Source organism: Periophthalmus magnuspinnatus, chromosome 20 (genome assembly GCF_009829125.3).
Source record: "Periophthalmus magnuspinnatus isolate fPerMag1 chromosome 20, fPerMag1.2.pri, whole genome shotgun sequence".
In the NCBI taxonomy this organism is placed as follows: Eukaryota; Metazoa; Chordata; class Actinopteri; order Gobiiformes; family Gobiidae; genus Periophthalmus; species Periophthalmus magnuspinnatus.
The window spans coordinates 23865103-23890021 of NC_047145.1; the positions used below are offsets into that span (position 1 = coordinate 23865103).

At 44.5% G+C, this 24919-nt stretch overlaps 1 protein-coding gene across 1 annotated transcript in view; it reads right to left on the bottom strand.

Annotated features, from left to right (window-relative positions):
• Positions 1-24919, bottom strand: part of LOC117388146 (sodium channel protein type 4 subunit alpha B-like) — a 132010-nt gene that overhangs the window by 41470 nt on the left and 65621 nt on the right. Inside the window, exons 17-24 of the mRNA XM_055230170.1 lie at positions 23168-23288; positions 21976-22217; positions 17137-17310; positions 15932-16093; positions 13789-13983; positions 5605-5745; positions 5137-5260; positions 2420-2574 (exon numbers count right to left, since the gene is read on the bottom strand). Coding sequence (XP_055086145.1) covers positions 2420-2574; positions 5137-5260; positions 5605-5745; positions 13789-13983; positions 15932-16093; positions 17137-17310; positions 21976-22217; positions 23168-23288 — 1314 coding nt within the window. The remainder of the gene's footprint in view (positions 1-2419; positions 2575-5136; positions 5261-5604; positions 5746-13788; positions 13984-15931; positions 16094-17136; positions 17311-21975; positions 22218-23167; positions 23289-24919) is intronic.

The following is a 24919-nucleotide window of genomic DNA, read 5'->3' on the forward strand; positions in this document are numbered from 1 at the left end:
GGACTAAAGCAGGACTAAACCAGGACTAAAGCAGGACTGAACCAGGACTAAACCAGGACTAAACCAGGACTAAAGCAGGACTAAAGCAGAACTAAACCAGGACTAAACCAGGATTAAACCAGGACTAAAGCAGGACTAAAGCAGGACTAAACCAGGACTAAACCAGGATTAAACCAGGACTAAAGCAGGACTAAAGCAGGACTAAACCAGGACTAAACCAGGATTAAACCAGGACTAAAGCAGGACTGAACCAGGACTAAACCAGGACTAAAGCAGGACTAAACCAGGACTAAACCAGGACTAAACCAGGATTAAACCAGGACTAAAGCAGGACTAAAGCAGGACTAAACCAGGACTAAACCAGGATTAAACCAGGACTAAAGCAGGACTGAACCAGGACTAAACCAGGACTAAAGCAGGACTAAAGCAGGTCTGAATCAGGACTAAAGCAAGACTAAAGCAAGACTAAAGCAGGACTAAAGCAGGACTAAAGCAGGACTAAATTAAAGATTAAAGCAGGACTAAACCAGGACTAAACCAGGGCTAAAGCAGGACTAAACCAAGACTAAACCAGGACTAAACCAGGACTAAATTAAAGATTAAACCAGGACTAAAGCAGGACTGAACCAGGACTAAACCAGGACTAAACCAAGACTAAACCAGGACTAAACCAGGACTAAATTAAAGATTAAACCAGGACTAAAGCAGGGCTAAAGCAGGATTAAACCAGGATTAAAGCAGGTCTGAACCAGGACTAAAGCAGGACTAAATTAAGGACTAAACCAGGACTAAACCGGGACTAAACCACGGTAAAACAAAAATCCATAAAACGATAAGATGTGTGTGTGCACAGGCTGAAGTTGGCTGAAGTTGTGATGTTTTGGGTGGTAAAAATGAGTGAGAGGGACAGTTCTTAGTGCCGGTGGTCGCACAGGTTTGTGTGGGTAAAATACTGGTGAGTGTGTTTTAGTCTGTGCTAAACTCAGAGTGACATGTTTACATCCACATCACTGTTATATAAGAGCCGCTCATGGAACTGAGAGAGACGCCTTTCAACACAGACAAAGAACTGACCCTAGGGAAGAGCTATATGTGACCATACACACAGGGAGGGCATCTGACACACGGGGAGGGCATCTGACACACACAGGGAGGGCATCTGACACACAGGGAGGGCATCTGACACACGGGGAGGGCATCTGACACACAGGGGAGGGCATCTGACACACACACAGGGAGGGCATCTGACACACACACACACACAGGGAGGGTACCTGACACACAGGGAGGGCATCTGACACACGGGGAGGGCATCTGACACACGGGGAGGGGATCTGACACACGGGGAGGGCATCTGACACACGGGGAGGGCATCTGACACACAGGGGAGGGCATCTGACACACACAGGGAGGGCACCTGACACACAAGGAGGGCATCTGACACACAAGGAGGGCATCTGACACACAGGGACACAGGGGTCTGGGAGGGCATCTGAGCGTTGCATGTGTGTTTTGCTGATGAGTGGAGGCTGAGGTGACGAGCTCTCATTCTGTCTGCTCCTGTTAGAGTCTGGAGCTGTTTCACACAAACACACAGGGCAGTGGCAGAGTGGTTAGCCTCTCACCGCACAGCCATAAAGTCCCCGGGTCAAAGGTGAAGATAAAAAATGGGTCCTCTGCATTTGACCCTTTAAGGTCTCTGGGTTAAACCTGCAACTGACCCAACCTTTAAGAGTTTTTAAAATGCTATATTCACCCAAAACAGCGTATTGAAATGTTTTATACGTTTAACTTTAGTTTTTGAAGGGGAGTCTGAGGAGTCTCTCCTCCTTTTGCTCTCTGCTCTAAGTCACTCCTCTTTCAAAGCTCTATCACAACACAATCGTCCCGCTAATGAAACTACTGCACATGAGGTTTATGAAGTTGCTGTGTAGCTTTGGATCATGTTTTGTATATTTATGGAGAATTGTCGTAAAATACCCAGAGTTTAAGTTTGATAAGGGAAGAAATTCATCCATACACAGGGAGAACACGCAAAACTTCACACAGACAGTCCCTACTGGGTCCAAACTCACTGTGGTGTAGGGTCATGTTTTTAGTGCTTCTCCGTTCCGAAATGAGGCTCCTGCTCTTTGTTGCTCTTCTCCTCCACCTCCTCTGTATTTGGATGTTGTTGTGGCATGTTTTTAGCATGCTTTTATCATGTTTTCATCATATTTTTAGCATGCTTTTATCATGTTTTCATCATATTTTTAGCATGTTTTTGACGTGTTTTTAGCCTGTTTCTCGGGCTCCTGCTCTTCATCGATCTCCACCTCTGTGTTTAGGTGTAGTTTTAGAGTGTTTTTAGCATGTTTTTAGCGTGTTTTTAGTGTCTTTTTAGCATGCTTTTGATGCGTTTTTAGCCTGTTTCTCTCACCGTGTCGGGCTCCTGCTCTTCATCACTGGCCTCCTCCTCCTCCTCTTCGGGGAACTCGATGTCGGACTCTCCCGGGGCGATGGGCACACTGAGGGTCAGGGAGGCGTTGGTCATGTAGCTGTCATCTGAGGCCACGTACTTCTCCACGTGACGACCTGAGAGCACGCACACAAATTAACACGCACACACATGAACAAAAACACACAAACACGCACACACAAACAAAAAACACAAGAACACACACACACATGAACACGCACATGAACAAAAACACACAAGAACACACACAAACAAAAAAACACAAGAACACACACAAACACGCACACACAAACACGCACACACAAACAAAAAAACACAAGAACACACACATGAACAAAAACACACAAGAACACACACAAACACGCACACATGAACAAAAAAACAGAAGAACACACATGAACACGCACATGAACAAAAACACACAAGAACACACATAAATACGCACACACAAACAAAAAAACACAAGAACACACACAAACACACACACAAACAAAAAAACACAAGAACACACACACATGAACACGCACATGAACAAAAACACAAAAGAACACACACACACAAACACGCCCACATGAACAAAAAACCCAAGAACACACACACACGAACAAAAACACACAAGAACACACACACGAACAAAAACACACAAGAACACACACACGAACAAAAACACACAAGAACACACACAAACACGCACACACGAACAAAAAAACACAAGAACACACACACGAACAAAAACACACAAGAACACACACAAACACGCACACACGAACAAAAAAACACAAGAACACACACATGAACAAAAACACACAAGAACACACACACGAACAAAAACACACAAGAACACACACACACGAACAAAAACACACAAGAACACACACACGAACAAAAACACACAAGAACACACACAAACACGCACACACGAACAAAAAAACACAAGAACACACACAAACACGCACACACAAACAAAAAAACACAAGAACACACACAAACACGCACACACAAACAAAAAAACACAAGAACACACACATGAACAAAAACACACAAGAACACACACAAACACGCACACATGAACAAAAAAACAGAAGAACACACATGAACACGCACATGAACAAAAACACACAAGAACACACATAAATACGCACACACAAACAAAAAAACACAAGAACACACACAAACACACACACAAACAAAAAAACACAAGAACACACACACATGAACACGCACATGAACAAAAACACAAAAGAACACACACACAAACACGCCCACATGAACAAAAAACCCAAGAACACACACACACGAACAAAAACACACAAGAACACACACACGAACAAAAACACACAAGAACACACACACGAACAAAAACACACAAGAACACACACACGAACAAAAACACACAAGAACACACACACGAACAAAAACACACAAGAACACACACACGAACAAAAACACACAAGAACACACACACGAACAAAAACACACAAGAACACACATACGAACAAAAACACACAAGAACACACACACGAACAAAAACACACAAGAACACACACACGAACAAAAAAACATAAGAACACACACATGAACACGCACATGAACAAAAACACACAAGAACACACACAAACACGCACACACAAACAAAAAACACAAGAACACACACACATGAACACACACACAAACAAAAACACACAAGAACACACACACGAACAAAAACACATAAGAACACACACACAAACACGCCCACACGAACAAAAAAACACAAGAACACACACAAACAAAAACACACAAGAACACACAACACACATGAACACACACACACAAACAAAAAAACACAAGAACACACACACAAACACGCACACATAAACAAAAACACACAAGAACACACACACGAACAAAAACACACAAGAACACACACACACAAACACGCCCACACAAACAAAAACACACAAGAACACACACACAAACAAAAACACACACGAACAAAAACACACAAGAACACACACACGAACAAAAACACACAAGAACACACACACGAACAAAAACACACAAGAACACACACAAACACGCACACACAAACAAAAAACACAAGAACACAAACACGACCAACAACACACAAGAACACACACACACACAAGAACACGCACATGAACAAAAACACACAAGAACACACACATGAACAAAAACACACAAGAACACACACACACACACACACACACGAACACGCACATGAACAAAAACACACAAGAACACACACACAAGAACACGCACATGAACAAAAACACACACACAAATACGCACACGAACAAAAACACACAAGAACACACACACAAGAACACGCACATGAACAAAAACACACACAAATACGCACACAAACAAAAACACACAAGAACACACACACAAGAACACGCACATGAACAAAAACACACACGAACACACACACAAACAAAAACACACACGAGTAGCAGTAGCAGTAGTAGTAGTAGCTGTAGTAGTAATAGCAGTATTAGAAGTAGTAGCAGTAGAAGTAGTAGCAGTAGCAGTAGTAGTAGTAGTAGTAGTAGTAGTAGTAGTAGCAGTAGTAGTAGTAGCAGTAGTAGCAGTAGTAGTAGTAGTAGTAGTAGTAGTAGTAGTAGCAGTAGTAGTAGTAGCAGTAGTAGCAGTAGTAGTAGTAGTAGTAGTAGTACCTATAACTCCTCCGTTGGCCTCTGTGTGGATGCTGCTCAGTCTCTTGAGTTTCAGAGCCTGGATTTGAGCTTCTCTCCGTTTCTCTCTCCTCTTCTTCAGATTCCCGTTAAAGAAGTCCAGCACCTGCAACACAACAGGACGACTGCTCTGAGGGCTGTCACTACCTCAGGCCTGGTTATCTCGGCCTACGTCATCAGAGGTATAATACTCCCTACAACATAAGCGCGGCCAGACTGGACTGTACTAGATCATCGTGCTGAGGGGTCATGTCTGCAGTACTGGCTCTTGTTCTGATGTAAATAAACTTCTCCTGTGCTCTGCTTTAGCTACTCTCCTCACGTGGTACACAAGACCTGCTCTGGAGCAGTACCTGGTCTGGGGGAGTACCTCTCTGGGGGGGTATCTAACAGGGGCAGTACCTGGTCTGGGGGAGTACCTCTCTGGGGGGTATCTAACAGGGGCAGTACCTGGTCTTTACACCAGCTGACTCCGGTGCCGATACGTTTGATGGCAATCTGCAGGTTGTTCATTTCTCCATCGTCGTCTGGAGCTGAGAGGTTATCAGAGCTGAAGGAGGAGAGGAGCAACGCCAGGAACAAGTTTAACACCTGGAACAAAAGAACAACATGTGAGAGGAAGAGAGGGAGAGAGGGAGAGAGGAAGAGAGGAGAGAGGGAGAGAGGAAGAGAGGAAGAGAGGGAGAGAGAGGGAGAGAGGAAGAGAGGAAGAGAGGGAGAGAGGGAGAAAGGAAGAGAGGGAGAGAGGGAGAGAGGAGAGAGGGAGAGAGGAAGAGAGGGAGAGAGGGAGAGAGGAAGAGGGAGAGAGGGAGAGAGGAAGAGAGGGAGAGAGGAAGAGAGGAGGAGAGGAAGAGGGAGAGAGGAGAGAGGAAGAGAGGGAGAGAGGAAAAGAGGGAGCGAGGAAGAGGGAGAGAGGAGAGAGGAAGAGAGGGAGAGAGGAAGAGAGGGAGAGAGGAGGAGAGGGAGAGAGGAAGAGAGGGAGAGAGGAAGAGAGGGAGAGAGGGAGAGAGGAAGAGAGGGAGAGAGGAAGAGAGGAAGAGAGGGAGAGAGGAAGAGAGGAGGAGAGGGAGAGAGGAAGAGAGGGAGAGAGGAAGAGAGGGAGAGAGGGAGAGATTGAGAGAGGGAGAGAGGAAAAGAGGAAGAGAGGAAAAGAGGAAGAGAGGAAGAGAGGAAGAGAGAGGGAGAGAGGGAGAGGAAGAGAGGAAGAGAGGGAGAGAGGGAGAGAGGGAGAGAGGGAGAGAGATGAGGGTAACATTACTATATCTGGGCGAGGTTCAGACCAGTGAGCCTCTGGTTGATGGGTGAAAGCAGAATATTTTATTTGTTTGTATGAAGTAATATGAGCCTCTCTAACCCAGCAGGGGGCGCTGTATGCTGTGGTTTTGTGAATGGACCTGTGTGGGCTCAGCGCCCGCTCTCATTGGTCAGTAGCAGTTTATTGAAAGAGCTCATGTGATTGGTCGAACCTCCGCTGTGACATCATCCATCTGTTTTCACTCAGACTTAAACTGAGACCAGGTCTGATCTGACCAGGACCAGGTCTCAAACCAGTTCAGATTTAGTTTTAGCAGGGGGCGGGGTCAGAGGGGGCATAAGGGGAGGGGTAACACAAGGGAGGGGTCATAGAAGGCGGAGTCACACAGGGGAGGGGTCGGAGGGGGTCAAAATTGATGAGATCACATAGGGAAGGGGGCAGAAGGGGGGGCAGATGGGGAGGGGCAGTTGAGGTAAGAGGTCACAGGGGTCATAGTGGGCGGGGTAACATATGGGAAGAGTCAGAGGAAGGAGGGATCAGTAGGGGGGAGGGATGGTCAGAGGGAGGAGGGTCAGAAGCTTGTTGACCATGTATTGACTTGTGTGCCTTTGTTGGAGTTATATAACAAACAGATCAATGAATCTGACCAGCTCTGGACCACAGGCCTCAGAGCCAGAGAGTCAAGAGTCCACGGTCCACAGAGTCCACAGTCCACAGAGTCCACGGTCCACAGAGTCCACGGTCCACAGAGTCCACAGTCCACAGAGTCCAGAGAGTCCACGGTCCACAGAGTCCACAGAGTCCACGGTCCACAGAGTCCAGAGAGTCCACGGTCCACAGAGTCCACAGAGTCCACGGTCCACAGAGTCCAGAGAGTCCACGGTCCACAGAGTCCACAGAGTCCATGGTCCACAGAGTCCACAGTCCACAGAGTCGAGAGAGTCGAGAGAGTCAACAGAGTCCACAGAATCCACAGAGTCCACAATCCACAGACTCCACAGACCACAGAGTCCACAGAGTCCAGAGTCCACAGAATCCACAGTCCACAGAGTCCACAGAGTTCACCGAGTTCATAGTCCACAGAGTCCACAGAGTCAACAATCCACAGAGTCCACAGTCCACAGAGTCAACAGAGTCCAGAGTCCACAAAGTCCACAGAGTCCACAAAGTCAACAATCCACAGAGTCCACAGTCCACAGAGTCAACAGAGTCCAGAGTCCACAAAGTCCACAGAGTCCACAAAGTCAACAATCCACAGAGTCCACAGTCCACAGAGTCAACAGTCCACAAAATCCACAGAGTCCATAAAGTCCCCAGAGTCCACAAAGTCCAGAGTCCAAAGTCCACAGAGTCCATAAAGTCCAGACAGCCCACAGAGTTGAGAGAGTCCAGAGAGTCCACAGAGTCCACAGATTCCACAAAATCCAGAGAGTCCACAGAGTCCAGAAGGTCCACAATCCACAGAGTCCAGAGTCCAGAAAGTCCACAGTGTCCACAGAGTCCAGAGAGTCCACAACTGTCCATTAACTGATTATTTTATTAACTGTTAAAGACTATAGAACATTTTTATGCAAAGACTGGTTTAGTCCTGGTTCAGTCCTTGTTTAGTCCTGGTTTAGTCTTGGTTCAGTCCTTGTTTAGTCCTGGTTTAGTCCTGGTTCAGTCCTTGTTTAGTCCTGGTTTAGTCTTGGTTCAGTCCTTGTTTAGTCCTGGTTTAGACCTGGTTTAGACCTGGTTTAGACCTGGTTTAGACCTGGTTTAGACCTGGTTTAGACCTGGTTTAGACCTGGTTTAGACCTGGTTTAGTTCTACTGTAGCTATGTGTGGGTCAGTAGTGAATAATGTAAAGTGTAACCGATCTTTAAGCACTGCTCACATTCACCTCAGAGTACAGGACTAAACCAGAACTAAACCACGACTAAACCACAATTAAAACAGGACTGAACCAGGTCTAAAGCAAGACTAAACCCGGACTGAACCAGAATTAAACCAGATCGGTAAAGTTTTAGTCCAGACTGAAGACCAGAACTTTGAACTGAACTAACCCCAAAGTCCTACTTAGCAAAAACCAGGACTAAACCAGGACTAGACCAAGACTGAGTCATGTGACAGCTGTCGTCTTTATTTAAATCAAAGTGGACAAACCACTGCTTTGGAGCGCGGGAAACCCCACACGCTGAGAGCAGGGATGGAGAAACAAATGCATTTAAAGACAGAGTGTAGACTTTCTTTAGACCAGGTTCAGACCGGGTTTAGTCCTGGTTGAGATCTGTTTTGAACCTGGTTAAGTCCAGGTTGAGCCATGTTATAGTCCTTGTTTTCGTCTGGTGTAGTCCTAGTTTAGTCTTGGTTTTGGTTTAGTTCCAGTTTAGACCTGCTTTAGTCCTGATTTAGTTTAGCAGTTTGTGACTTTAAAGAATGAATATTTTACTACAATGGAGTATTAACTGCACATAACATATTTATTTAGCCTTTTATTGTTTTGAAAATCCTATATTCACCAAAAACAACATATTAACACTTTAGTTTTTGATGCTCTGATTTCCCCCTCCATTTGCTCCCTATGCTTAGTCAATCCCCCTTCAGAGCACAGTCAGCGTCTATCCCACTAATGAAACTCCTGCACATCACATCAGGTTTATCAAGTTCCCATGTACAGTTTTGTATCATGTTTTTGTATATTTATGAAGAATTGTCATGTGGGAGCATGGGTAATGTAGACTTATGGGCGGAGCCTTGTACAGAATCTGACAGCTGAATACGGAGAGATAACTAAAATACTCAAACGTGCATGGATAACACTTAAAACCTCGTCGGGCAGGGTTTTGATGAGGGAACAACATTATAACATGGTTGAATGGCATAATACCCCTCGTTAAGAACACAAACAAGATTCATGGACACCTGCTGACATAAACCAGTGAGGTGCAAAGATGTCTGGGAAATGCAGTCCAATGACATAAGAACCTGTTTATGTGAATTTAAAGCTCTTGCATTACACAAATGGACTCTCGTGAGCTTTAAGTCATGTTCTAACGCTGTTACCTCCTCATAAACAGACCTGGAGTTGTGTTTTGTTTCATTCACACATGTTTGAGTAACACTTTATTATTAGTCAGTTTACATCTCCATAGCTCAAAATGCTCTGTTCCACCTCGTGATGTCATGAAGCGGTAGTTTTAAAGTTAACAGCTACTTTTTACCTTTTGTTTTTCATTTTGTTTTTGTTTTGCGATGAGGAAACACCATTATAACACAGAGCAGAGGACAGTGTAACGTGGGCCTTTAAATATAATCGAATTGTCTTAATCTGTTTGTGTGTTGGTGAAGGGCTGAGCGAGTGCGCTGTGTGGCTGCAGATTTATGCTCCTCTGATCCAGATGGTGAGTTTATGTGACAAACGAGAGTCTCCTGTAGTTTCCCTGAGTTAGCACACGAGCACGCTCATGCTGTAACGTGCACGCTCGCCACCACATACGCACACACAATGACACATGCTCGTGCACATACACCTGCTACAGAACGCACACAGAGACGATTTCACACTGGGATACAAGAGAGAGAAAGAGGGAGGGAGGAAAAGAGGAGCAAACTGGAGCAAAAATATGGCAGAGAAATACCCTCCACTTTGTAAGAGCAGCAGAGGTGTAAGGGGTTAAACCATAGCGCCAGAATCAGACTGAAGAAGGAAAATGATCTGATTATAGAGCGCATGGTCCAGGGTTTGAGGCAAGACTGAAATCTGAACTTTAAACTAATCCAAGAATCACATGTATTTTTGTAGACGTCTAATCTATAGGGTGAGCAGCTTTTACACAGAATAAGACCACATGGAGACACAGGGAGGGCATCTGATGCACGGGGAGGGCATCTGACACACAGAGACAGAGGACAGGAGGCTTTGGGAGCTGTCGTGTTTAACCTTGCATCTCTCATTGAAAGTTCCTTGAGTTTAACAGTGTAAGTGTATCTTGTGTTCAATGTTTAAGCGCTGTAACCTGACGACCCCCCACTCCCCATCCCTCCAGGTGACACCCCCCTGCCCCTCCTCCAGGTGAGAGAAAGCGCGCCCGCTCACCCCCGCTCGTCCCCCGCTGAGGTATTCTCAGGTGCCCACGTAAACGCTGTTATAGACAGACACAAAAGAACCGCTCTGAACTCACAGAGCGCACAGTCTAAGTCTTTAACAGGAAAGGTCAGCACTCCCCCGGTCTGGACCAGGACTAAACCAGAGCTGGACCAGGTCTGGCTCTTGATCAGGTGTCAGATGCCCTCCCTGTGTGTCTCCATGGGGTCTTATTCTGTGTAAAAGCTGCTAACCCTTCTACAAACATGTTCTGATTCCTGGATGGGTTTAAAGTGCTACATTGTTAAGCCTGTGTGTGTGTGGGTGTGTGTGTGTGTGTGGGTGTGTGTGTGTGTGTGTGTGTGTGTGTGTGTGTGGTGTATGGAATATTTAGGTTCACTGTGTGCGTATGAGAGAGGGGGAGGAGGGAGAGAGGGGGGGGGGGGGTGTAAAGTGATCCAGGTAATCTGAGCACTAAATAAAACAGCTCTGTCTTCACCCAGAAACAGGACCTCCTATGTGCACGCTCACACACACACACACACACACCCCCACCCACACACAGACACACAGACACATACAATATATACCGTATTTTCTGGACGACAAACACTGCACTTTTTTTTCTTTTCATAGTTTGGCCGGGGGTGCGACTTATACTCAGATGCGACTTATCACAGTGACAACCTGACAACTGCGGGGGGGGGGGGGGTTTTGTTGCATTTTTTCACTTATACTCCATATGCCTAATCTAAACCCTAACCTCAAATAGAAAAGAGGGGTATTATGCAAAATTTATCTTTTGGAGCGTTCTCCCATGTTACAATATTATTCCCTCATCAAAAACCTGCCTGAAGAGCATGTTTGAGTATTTGAACGATCTCTCCCGGGTCCTACTCAAACTCTCCTTATGGTTAGCTGTAAGATTCTGTACAAGGCTCCGCCCACAAGCCTTTATCACCCACGCTCCAACATGACAATTCTCCATAAATATATAAAAACATGATACAGAACTGTACACAGCAGCTTGATAAACCTGATGTGATTGCAGTAGTTTCATTAGTGGGATGCAGCTGATTGTGTTCTGATAGTGCTCCGAAGGGGGAGCAACTTAGCAATGAGAGCAAATAGAGGGAGGACTTATAAAACATGTTAATCCGTTCTTTCCGGTGAATATAGCATTTTCAAAACAATAAAAGCAAACATGGTGATCTAAATATGTTATGTGTTAGAAGTGAAATAGCCCCTCTTTAACTTAAACCCCATCTCCATGGAGACAAGCACTTGACCGCACCAGTCCAAATCACAGGTCATATAAGATCTGCGGAGAGTCGAGCCTGCTCAGTGTATGTTTTTATCAAACCATCTGTAACTGAGTAAATGTATATTATATAAGTTTAATGTTATACCACAGAACATCATTTCTAAGCAATAAAATCTCCATGGACACGAGCAGGAGGCGTACTCCTTACCAGAAAAGTTACAACAAGGAGTTAGGACCCTCCTGGACATAGACCGGTTGCGATCCTGAGACCTGGTTTCCGTGGTGATGTGTATTGATAAGTGTAATGTGTTTGTGAAATGTTCAGAGTAATGCTCCAAATGGACTGTTATTGATCCACCATTTTCTACTTATGACTTTACATCATGGACTAAACCAGCCGTGAAACAGACTCAGAGATGGACAGAGCGAGGGAGGGAGAGAAGAGAGGGAGAAGAGAGAGGGAGAAGAGAGAGGACTAAACCAGCCGTGAAACAGACTCAGAGATGGACAGAGCGAGGGAGGGAGAGAAGAGAGGGAGAAGAGAGAGGGAGAAGAGACAGGGAGAAGAGACAGGGAGAAGAGAGAGGACTAAACCAGCCGTGAAACAGACTCTGAGATGGACAGAGAAGAGAGGGGGAGAAGAGAGGGCGAGAAGAGAGAGAGAAGAGAGAGGACTAAACCAGCCGTGAAACAGACTCAGAAATGGACAGAGCGAGGGAGAGAAGAGAGGGGGAGAAGAGAGAGGGAGAAGAGAGAGGACTAAACCAGCTGTGAAACAGACTCAGACATGGACCAAGCGAGGGAGGGAGAGAAGAGAGGGGGAGGAGAGAGGGAGAAGAGAGAGGACTAAACCAGCTGTGAAACAGACTCAGAGGCGGACAGAGCGAGGGAGGGAGAGAAGAGAGGGGGAGAAGAGAGGGAGAAGAGACAGGGAGAAGAGAGAGGACTAAACCAGCCATGAAACAGACTCAGAGATGGACAGAGCGAGGGAGGGAGAGAAGAGAGGGGGAGGAGAGAGGGAGAAGAGAGAGGACTAAACCAGCTGTGAAACAGACTCAGACATGGACCAAGCGAGGGAGGGAGAGAAGAGAGGGGGAGGAGAGAGGGAGAAGAGAGAGGACTAAACCAGCTGTGAAACAGACTCAGAGGCGGACAGAGCGAGGGAGGGAGAGAAGAGAGGGGGAGAAGAGAGGGAGAAGAGACAGGGAGAAGAGAGAGGACTAAACCAGCCATGAAACAGACTCAGAGATGGACAGAGCGAGGGAGGGAGAGAGGGAGGAGTGAAAAGGGAGAGAGAAGGAGAAAAGGGGGAGCAATAAGGAGGAGAGACTAAACTGAAACAGCCAGACTAAGAAAGAGGGAGTAAGTGGGAGGAGATGTAGAGAGGGACAGAGGAGAAAAGACAGAGGACAGAAGACAGAGTACAGAGGAGAGAGGAGAGGGGACAGAGGAAAGAGGACAGAGGAGAGAGGACAGAGAAGAGAGGAGAGAGGACAGAGAAGAGAGGAGAGAGGACAGAGGACAGAGAAGAGAGGACAGAGGCTGAAGCTGATGCTGAGTGTGGACAGTGTTCTGTACTTTGTGCACATCCACACGGGGGAGGTGGTTTATGTTTAAACTTCACAGATGTGTAGTTTCTCATGTTCAAACACTGGAGTCATATGAGGACACTGTTAGGGCGAAATGCTCAGTCAAATCAGCCAAGCACTTATGGTTTTGTGTCTTGTGGGTGTTGTAGTTTTTTTAATGACAGCTGTAGTGTCACGTGACTGCTCTGTTGTTCCTGCTGCTGGTTACGATGGTCAGATTCTCTAAACACGGCTGAAGCTGCCTAGGACTCTTATGGTCGACCCCGTGATGTACATCCAAAGGTAAAGGAGTTAGGGACTAGGAGCTAGGAACTATGATTTGACAAATTCATAATGAGCCTAGGACTAAACCAGGACTACATCAGGACTAAACCAGAACTAAACCAGGTCTAAACCAGGTCTATACCAGGAATTAACTAGGACTAAACCAGGACTAAACGAGGTCTAAACCAGGACTCACCACGAGGTTTCCGATGACCATGACGAGCATAAAAACCAGGATGCAGAGGGGTTGGCCGGCGACCTCCATACAGTCCCACATGGTCTCAATCCACTCCCCACACAGAACCCGGAACACGATCAGGAATGAGTGAAAGAAATCCTTCATGTGCCAGCGAGGGAGGGAGCAGTCTCGGGAGATCTTACACACACAGTCCTGTAGGGGGCACAAGGAGAGACCGTGATATCATAAGCTGCATAAAGAAGTGGAGTGAGTGTGACGTCACCCACAGCGTTCAGCTCCAAATGGTTAGCTAATCAAGGCTAGCGGTTATGGGGCAAATTTGGAGCAGATTCTAGATTAGAAATTAGGACCACAAGTATCATAGCAACCAAAGAGCCAATCCGGAGCGAGATTGTTGATGGTACGCTGTCAATCAAACCTGTTGCTAGCGATAGCGGGAGTTACCTCGGGCAAAAAGGCGGCTGATTTGTCTGTTATTAATGTTCATATCTTGAGTTAGAGACAAAATAGTGAAATAAAAAAAAACAGGACAATGTAGAGTGGGTTAATATGAAGATTTTTAGATCAAAATGACAAGTCTGACAGCAGCAGTAACAGAGAGAGAGGGGTGACGTTTTTTAATAGGAAGTGAATTGCAACCAGAGCATGAAGGGACCACTTTGTACCTATGCTGACTTCACGGTTGGAACACAGTGGCTAGCATGTTAGCTATATCCATTTATACAATCTATGGGGGTTATACACAGAGTTAGATTTAGGGAAATGCAGGCCTGAGTGAGTAGAGACGTGGATCACGATATTCACTGCCTTGAGTACCCCGTAAGCTCACTCTCACACTCAGGCTCAGGTTCAGTTCTTACTTATATTCTCTATTTTTCATTCAAATACTAGATTAGATTTCACTTTCTTTTTTAAACCAGAAACCATTCCAAATACTCTCTGGTGAATTCTGACATACCCACAGGTGAGAGGGCAGCAGAGGACTTTGTTACATTTATCTGAGTAACTCTTTAAAAAAAAAGTTATATGAATACTTTTCAGAGTACCGTGTTTTCTGGACTATAAGTCACACATTTTCCATATTTTGTCCAGGGGTGCGAGTTATACTCAGATGTGACTTATATGTGAAATTATTAAAATAGATTATTTCACATCTTCAGTAATGTCACACTGACAGCAGCACGAGGGCACTTCAGGCTTGCACCAGTATGACAGTATGACTTGTTTTCTTTGATATATTTCAATTAACTTTCCCCTTATTTATTTCCTCTTCATTCATAAGACCATAAAGGTGATACATTTTTCATTTGGAACAATATTGTAAATGTTTAGTTTGTCTTAAGTCTAGTTAAAGGTCACGAAAACTACTTCCTGTTGTCCGGTTCAGCCTTTTACACTAATGTGAACCTGTCTTATCCGACAGAGCACTATTTAGGAAACAATTGAAAAGTAAAATATTAAGTTTTGGGTTCACCGGTTTGTTTACTCACAGGCCAAAGTGGTGTGTATATTTTCCATGCATTCATTTACAGTTTTGTGTGTATATGTGAAATGAGCCAGAGCTTATGTTATATTTGATGTGTTTGCTCGTTCTATGGTGTGAACTGTGATGAAGAAGTAAGACCACAGTAAACATCAGTGAAAACAACTCTCGTGTCTCTTGTGTTTGTGGACCAGCCACATGTGTTACGTTAGCATAGCCTATCTGATTAACTGTTAACATCTCACATTAACAAACCAGACACGTATTCAGTTCTGTCTATGCTTCATGTGGCTGAATAGATATAAATGTGTTAGGTTAGCGTGCTGTACTCTCTATTGTATTGTTATTATTATAACTTGCCTTTAAAGATAAAATGTCTGTTCTTGGTCTGGAATTTTGTAAACTAAATTTCAACAAAAAATGCAACTTATAGTCCAGTGTGGCTTATAAATGTTTTTTTCTTCATTATTATGAATTTTTTCACTGGTACAATTTATACTCCGGTCAGTCAGGAAAATATAGTACTTTTCTAGCGACATACTTTTACTTCTACTTGAGTAATATTATTCTGAAGTAACATTACTCTTACTTGTAGAATTACTGGCTCCTCAACCCCCTCTGGATGGCGGGGTCAGGGTGGTGTAAGGGCAGATTTACCTGGTAGTTTTTGCCAAAGAGTTGCATCCCAACCACAGCGAAGATGAAGACGATGATGGCGAGGACGAGGGTTAGATTCCCGAGTGCGCCCATGGAGTTTCCAATGATCTTTATCAGAGTGTTCAGAGTGGGCCAAGAACGAGCCAGTTTAAACACACGAAGCTGAAACAGGACGAAACATGAACAAGTATAAGACATGTGGGAAAGAGGAGCAGACACATGAGGTTTATGAAGTTTATAACCTTATTCGTGACTAGAGTTTTCTCACAGTAGAGCAGCGGTTCTCAAACATAATATTTGTCTTTCAGAGTAGAATCAAATCTAAACAGGACTGTGTCAGGCTTAAATTAGGGTTAAATCAGGTTTGAAATGAGAATAAACCAGTAGCGAGCGATGACTTTTACCCTCAAGCTGGAGTGGACATCAATACAACACCACGTTTTATTCAAACTAAAAGCAAATGAGTAAATTTATTTTACATATTAACATTAGTCACATTAGAGAAGCCTAGACTTGCATAGTTCATTCATATTTGTACATACAGGACAGTATTCCACACTCTGCAAACAGGGCTGTTTGTTTCTTCACAGATTTGTCCTGCTCCTCATTTATGCAGCTGAGCCTTCAGGACTACTGTATCTATGAAAGTATCAGTATGCATCAGGAAACAATATGAGGCATATGTGACAGCTCTACACATGTGAGACGCACATGTGGTGCACTGGTCAGACATGTGACAGGACACTGTGACTTTAACCATGCTTCAAACAGGCAGAAGTGAAGGGGAAACTGGATTATTTGGATATATTACAAAACAATTTAATTATACTTTTGACACACAATGATTTTAGATTTATTGGACAAGCACTGCTTGCCTTGATTGCCCTGACCGCACGCAGGTGAAATAAACCCAGAATAAAACAGTTCTAAATAATTAACCCAAAGGACAGACACACGAGTAGATTTGTCACTAAACTCTAATACTCAAACTGCAGAGAGCCTCATGCACCACCTGGTCTGACCCCTGAACAAACTAAGGTCTCAACCAGCATTCACCTGTCTCAGTCCTAGTGCTAGTCTAGCTGTTGTCCTGGTCTAGTCCTGGTCTAGTCCTGGTCTAGTCCTGGTCTAGTCCTGATTTAGTCTGAATCTAGTCCTGGTCTAGTCCTGGTCTAGTCCTGGTCTAGTCCTGGTCTTACACTCACCAGTCTAAAGGACCGGAGCACACTCAGTCCCTCCACGTCGGACAGTCCGAGCTCCATGAGGCTGAGGCAGACGATGATGCTGTCAAAGATGTTCCACCCAGTTTGGAAATAAAAGTACGGATCCAACGCGATGATCTTCAAAACCATCTCAGCCGTGAAGATCCCAGAGAAAACCTAAAGAAGCAGGTACACATTATTAATATTTTTGCACTGACATCCCACTGGTGGATTCTATATGAGTCTCTATGGTGGAATGTCCAGCAGTTACCATGGAGACACAATGCACACATTAGCAAAAACTGTCAAAAAAGTTCATGGTCATGGTCCAGTTTTGGAGTTTCAACAAAAATGTGAGAGTGACTAACTGAAAAACTGTTGGCTAATGCTAATGCTAGCAAGCTTGTGACTGTAATGTTATTTTAGAGGGACTTGTTTAATAGCACAGATCAGCTCATCTGCTGTAATTCCAACTAAGTCATTTCTTTATCGCCAGATTGTGTTAAAATAAACTCTGATTGAAGTCTAGCAAAGCCTCAGATAGAGCGGTGCCTACAGTTAGCATCACACCCACAAATAGAATGTTGATGACATCAGCTGTAAAGTGTCAATACAAGTACACAGACGAGCAAACTACAGGAGGTGTAAAGATGAGTCTAAAGTAATAAAACTGCTCCTGTACTTGACTGTCTTGACTTGTCCCAGTACAGATATACAGAATAAACAGTTGTCTGCATCTAATCATAAAGTGTTTTATTGTCCGATAATCAGGAAGCGGGTGTTAGCATGCTAGTTGTTGTTAGCATTGACGACCTTGACAACAAAACACTGCTCTGGTCTCTGAGAGTTGTGAAAAGTGCTTATAAACTCATCATGGTGAATAATTAGAATGGTCAGAATGTATAATGTAAGTGAGGAATAATTCAGGACCACTGCAAATGGTTTAAAATAAACTGGTTTTGTTTTTTACGTCTTTAAGACACAAAAAATCAGGTACAGAGACTTTAAGATTAAGTTTCAGGTGCACTTTTATTGTCCCCATAGGGAAATGTGGCCTCTGCATTTGACCCATCCTTCAGTGTCTCTGGGTTAAACCTGTATTTGACCCATCCTTCAGTGTCTCTGCGTTAAACCTGCATTTGACCCATTCTTCGGTGTCTCTGGGTTAAACCTGTCAGGAGCAGTGGGACTCATCTCCAGATCTTGGTCTAGTTTTGGTCAGGACGTCCTCAGCTGGAGGGTTTGATCTGTGTTGCATGTTTTGGGTTGATGGGGGAAACTGAAGCACATAGCAGTGGGCGTGTCTGGGGGGTAGGGGGAAGCACGCATGAATCACTCTAAATACAACTTCAGAGGGTCAATAAGGAGGAAACAAGTATAACCCTCACTCTGAAAAGTCCATTTTGCTGAATGTGTCTCCTTTAATATCTCCTTTAAAGTTCAAACAATTTGGTTCTTGTGGGTGTTTGAGCACAGTGTGAGCGTGTACGTGTGTGTGTGAGCTCAAATGAGCCTGCCCGTGTGTGTGTGTGTGTGTGTGTGTGTGAGAGTGTGCACGTGCATGTGTGTGTGTGCATGTGGGTGTGCACGTGCATGTGTGCGTGTGTGTGTGTGTGGGTGTGCCTGTGCGTGTTTAGTCTTTGTGTGTTTTGGGGAACAGCTGTTCTTGCCCCTGAGTCAGCACAGACAAAACTCCTCAGCAACATCAGTATTATTAGTATTATTACATACAGGACTGAACCAGGACTAAACCAGGACAAAACCAGGACTAAACCAGGACTGAACCAGGACTAAACCAGGACTAAACCAGGATTAAACCAGGACTGAACCAGGACTGAACCAGGACTAAACCAGGACTAAACCAGGATTAAACCAGGACTAAACAAGGACTAAACAAGGACTAAACCCGGACTAAACCAGGACTAAACCAGGATTAAACCAGGATTAAACCAGGACTAAACCAGGACTAAACCAGGACTAAACCAGGACTAAACAAGGACTAAATAAGGACTAAACCAGGACTAAACCCGGACTAAACAAGGACTAAACCAGGACTAAACCAGGATTAAACCAGGACTGAACCAGGACTGAACCAGGACTAAACCAGGACTAAACCAGGATTAAACCAGGACTAAACAAGGACTAAACAAGGACTAAACCAGGACTAAACCCGGACTAAACCAGGACTAAACCAGGATTAAACCAGGATTAAACCAGGACTAAACCAGGACTAAACCAGGACTAAACCAGGACTAAACCAGGACTAAACAAGGACTAAATAAGGACTAAACCAGGACTAAACCCGGACTAAACAAGGACTAAACCAGGACTAAACCAGGATTAAACCAGGACTAAACCAGGACTAAACCAGGACTAAACCAGGACTCCCTCTGGTCACACAGCTACGCGCTCAGTCAGATTACAGTTGATCTGTATATTTACATATTTCGTGCTGATAGCTGTAGGTCTAGAGTCCGGCTTTAACTCTGGTCTTTTCTCTGGAGTCAGTAAGTTCAGCGTCACATCGGGTTAGTTGTGGGTTTGAGTCCAGTGCCCACGTGCCCCTGAGCAAGGTCATAGTGAGCAGTGCATTGTGGGAGTTTATCTGGAGGACGCAGCCTCGGTCCAAACAAAAGCACTTCATTAAGACGACACTCTGCTCGAAACAAGCTCTGATGAACCAAAGAAGTCTCACTGCTGCAGGGCCAGAGCCACAGAGCAAAGAGGGACTGAGGACCGGACCAAGACTGGACCAGGACTGGACTAGGACTGGACCAGGACTGGACCAGGACTGGACCAGGACTGGACCAGGACTGAATTATGACTGAATTAATTCCTCTCTCCTCCTCTTCACTTTTCTCTCTCTTTCTCTATTGCTCTTCCTCTCCTTCACCCTCTCCTCTCCCTCTCTTCTCTTTCCTAATGCAGCGTGACACCTGTCGTCTTCAGGTGAGTTGTTAGCGTTAGCCTTTAGCGTGTGCATTAGCATAGATCGGCCAATCGGCTTCGAGAGTCGCCTCCAGGAAGTACAGAAAAGGAAACCCCATGAATAATGCCCCGCCCCCAGCCACAAAACAACATCAACAAATGAAATACGTGCGCGAAAAGACAGAGACAGAGAGACAAACGCGGATACAGGGAGACAAAAGCAGAGACGGGGAGACAAACACAGAGACAGAGACAAACAGAGGCAAACACAGAGACAGAGAGACAAACACAGAGACAGAGAGACAAACACAAAGACAGGGAGACAAACACAGAGACAGAGAGACAAACACAGAGACAGAGAGACAAACACAGAGAAAGGGAGACAAACACAGAAACAGAGAGATAAACACAGAGACAGACAAACACAGAGACAGGGAAACAAACACAGAGACAAACACAGAGATAGAGAGATAAACACAGAGACAGGGAGACAAAGACAGAGAGAGGGAGACAAACACAGAGACAGTGAGACAAACACACAGAGACAGAGATAAACACAGAGGCAAACACAGAGACAGAGAGACAAACACAGAGAGAGGGAGGCAAACACAGAGACAAACATAGAGACAGAGAGACAAACACAGAGATGGAGACAAACACAGAGACAAACACAGAGACAGAGAGACAAACACAGAGACAAACAGAGAGACAGAGGCTGAGTCTGAATGTCCCCTCTAGCCCCTAATCCCTCATTCATACGCCCTTTACTGGACTCTATAGTCAGTCCACTCAGGTGTAGCGAGATTCGGACACTACACTACACTTGGATCACGTAACTCTGGGTCTAGATGAAGAAAGGTCTAAAGGCTAAACTCTGATAAAAGTTGATTTCTATCGTAAATAATGATCAGATTGCACTGACACAAGTCTTTATGCACTAATAATAACCACACATGTCAATCTCTGGATCTCATATAAACAGACTGGGTCATTTGCTTTTTCTCTGATATGTGGAAATTATTGATCTTTTAACAGCTCAGGCTAAGCTAAGTGGCTAATGCTAGCATCTTTACACCATAACGTTTATTTAAGAGTGTTTTATTCATAATCAGGATGAACAGTGTGATAAAGCAGCACTCTGCTTCAGTCATGTTGTGTCCACTTAAAGAACTCTGTCACTGTCTGTGGTGTTTTTCCAACTCTCGCAATGCATTGTGGTCTATATTGAGCGATCTAGTGACCACCTATGCCCACTACTTTTCAAGATGCATTGTGGGAAGTTTTGAGTGCACTACATTTTCACTCACTGGACATTTGGACACCACTAAAAATGTCGTGACCCCTACTTAGTGATAAGTAGGAAATAGTGTGGAGTGTATGTAGAGTGTGGAGACAGAGATGGGCGGGGCGTCTACTAAACTTAAATCAACTGAAATACTAATACTATATAAATGTATATAACTCTGTGCTTCCTCTGCTTCTGTCATTATAAGTGCATATAACATCCAGGAAAAAGATGCTAAATATGGACCGTCTCCAGACCTGAGCTGGACAGTCCTCAAGCTGTTAGTCTGTTTTACATGTTTTACATTAGATAATGTGGAAATCAAACATGATTCTGATTTATATCTGGTTTAGTCCTGGTTTAGACCTTGTTTATACCAGCATTAGCCCTGATTTAGCCATGGTTTAGAACTTCTTTAGACCTGCTTTAGACCTGGTTTAGTTCTTACCATGTTCCCGATAAACAGCATGTTGAAGTCATAGGGTAGTGCTTTAGTTCTAGTCTCAGTGTACACTTGGTTTAGTCGCAGTTCATTCCTGCTTTAGACCTGGTTTAGACCTGCTTTAGACCTGGTTTACATCTGCTTTAGACCTGGTTTAGTCCCGGTTTAGACCCGGTTTGGTTCTTACCAGGTTTCCGATGGACAGCATGCTGTTGAACTCGTCCGTCATAGGGTAGTGCTCCATGGCCATAAACAGCGTGTTGAGGACGATGCAGACCGTGATGGCCAGGTCCAGAAAAGGGTCCATTACCATAACATTAACCGCCGCCTTCAGCCGCAGCCAGGAGGGGGAGCACTCCCACACCAGGAAACGCTGTGCCAGCACGTACCAGCAGGGGGGGCAGCGGCGGCCGTGAGTCTCTTCTAGCTCTGAGCAACACCAGAGGAACAGAAGCATTTATTTAAATAATATCTATTACATGAAAATGTTACCAGTCCAACATGTTCACCTGTTAGGACTGCCCAAATACTTAGCATTTCACCTGGGGGTGGGACTTAGCGTTCCACGTCAGTCAAAGCTAACACACTGCTGCGTGCTGTATTTTCCATAGAGAGTTCATTTCATAATGAGCAGATGCACTTACAGCAGATGTTCAGGTTCAGTCACTCTGACAGTATGTTTGTATATGTTTGTGATCCGTTAAATTCACTTAATACAAATCTTTATCATTTTCTTTGGTCTAAATCATCACAGCTCAGTTTTGCCAAACCTCAGTCAGTCCCAAAACCATAAACTTACCTGGTCCTAAACCCAACCCTGATCCTAATCCTGACCTTAACCTCATGTGAAAAAATATATTGTCAAAAATCTAAATTTGGAAGAATAACAACTAACACTGTGTCTGTGTTTGTCAGGACTGTGTTTGGGGAAAATGGAGCCTCTGATGTAAAAACAGAAAGTAAAAGTAAAACTGGATGTGTTTTTGTTCTAATTCGAGCTCTAAATTCACTTTGTCTTGTCAGAAGTCTGTTTCTTAGACCTGGCAGTTCAGGTGAATAGAAAACACTGTTTAAAGTCCTGCCCCCAGATGAAAGTCCGAGCTTTTAATGAGCTCATTCACCTGTCGCCCTTTTAAAGCAGCAGGTGCTCGTTAGAGCTCACATGGGACTGCAGAATTTTAAATCTGGTTGGCTGTCTGTAAATCCCTGTATTTTGATCATTGGCTGCAAAGTGCACCCTGCACTCTCATTGGCTGTTTTTCCTGTGCTCTGATTGGCTGTATGGTAATAATGTCGTGCTCTGATTGGCTGTTTGATAGTATTCCTGTACTCTGATTGGCTGTATAACACATTCCTGCACTCTGATTGGCTGTTCGTACCCTCCATGGCGTCTGTGAGACAGCTTGCAGCACTTAGGGTCCGCCCCCGTCTCTCTGAGCTGTGATTGGACGAGGGTCGAGGCAGCAGCATCGTGCTTAGCTCAGTGGACGAAGTCGGGACCTGGAAAACATTCACTTTATAACTAGAGAGATAGATAAATAGATATGATAGATCTATAGACAGACATGATACACAGACAGACAAAGAGAAAGAGACATGATAGATGTCTGTCTGTCTATAGACAGACAAACAGACAAACAAATATATAGAACTGAGACTTTTTCACTGTGAATCATTCTGACAGGAAACAGAGACACAGTATAGTTTATCCCTAAAGCCGCACTCAGGCCATAGGTCACAGAGTGGACGTCAGAGTCTGATGCCCACGTGCCTTTGAGCAGGACACCACCCACACCCCCCCGGGTGCACTGGTGTCATTCTGCCCATACTGATCAGAATGACTCACATTTGCACTGTATGTAGATGTTTATCACCCCTCTCTCACCTCTCTTTCCTTCACCCTCTCTTTCCTTCATTCTCCCACGTCTCTCCCTCTCTCTTTTTCTCTCCCTCACTCTCTCTCTCACCATCTCTCCCTCTCTCTGTCTTTTTCTCTCCCTCACTCTCTCTCTCCCACCATCTCTCCCTCTCTGTCTTTTTTTCTCTCTCCCTCACTCTGTCTTTCTCCCTTGCTCGCTCTCTCCGTCCGTCTCTCTCTCTGTCTTTCTCTCTCCCTCTTTCTCCTTCTCCTCCTCCTCATTTGTTTGTTGTTTACTGTTCTTTTTCCCATGATGCACACCTGGACTGAACCCTGTAGGGGATTGGTCGACCGGCGTTTCCCTCCTGAGACGTTACATAAGCACCGCCCCCAGAACAGGAAGCTCAGGAGTCATTGAGTGAACTTTGTGAAAAGTATGAGTCTGTGTGAATGACACAAAACACAGCTGCAGCTCTGTGCCTGAACATCATACAACACGGCTTAAACACGTAAGAGTCATGTGGACCAGACCAGGACATTAAAGCACAGTATGTAACCTGACTGACTGATTCCATGGAAACAGAAAGTTAAACTTCGAAACATTCTCCATGGAGACAGAATAGTTTTATGCCCTACTGTGGGAGGCTATTGATACTTTGCTGTGGCATCATGCCGGGGGTGTTCTGCCTATTTGTCTGTCATGGAACTTTCAGCAGTCACCTTGGCGACACAATGCACACGCAATAACTATGATACGGTTTAAGATAAAAAATATAAATTTAAGCAGCACATGTTCAGGAGCCTGTGATCAGTCTGAGCGTTCACGGTCCTGTTTGAGAGTTTGATTTTACACAAAAAGGTGAGAGTGACTCACTGAAAAACTGTTGGCTAATGCTAATACTAATACTAACGCTAATGCTAGCGTCACTTGTGACTGTAATGTTATTTGAGAGACAGCTCACCTGTCGTAGCTCAACTAATTTGATGAAATCAGCAGCAAAATATCAATAGCCAAAGAAACAAACAGAAAGCCCTCCTCCAGGCCAAATAAGAGCCAGGTTTGTGGAGATGCAAGCCCACTCGCAGTAAGCACACATGCTCTTTATGATTTTCAGTGCAATAAACACAACAAAAATGGAAAAAAAACATGCTTTTATTTTAGTGTTTTTGTTTTGTTTTGGGGTTTTTTACAAAAAAGTTAAAAAATTTAAAATATTGACTATTATGAGCTTTACCTCATCAAAAACAGACCTGGAGTTGTGTTTTGTTTCAT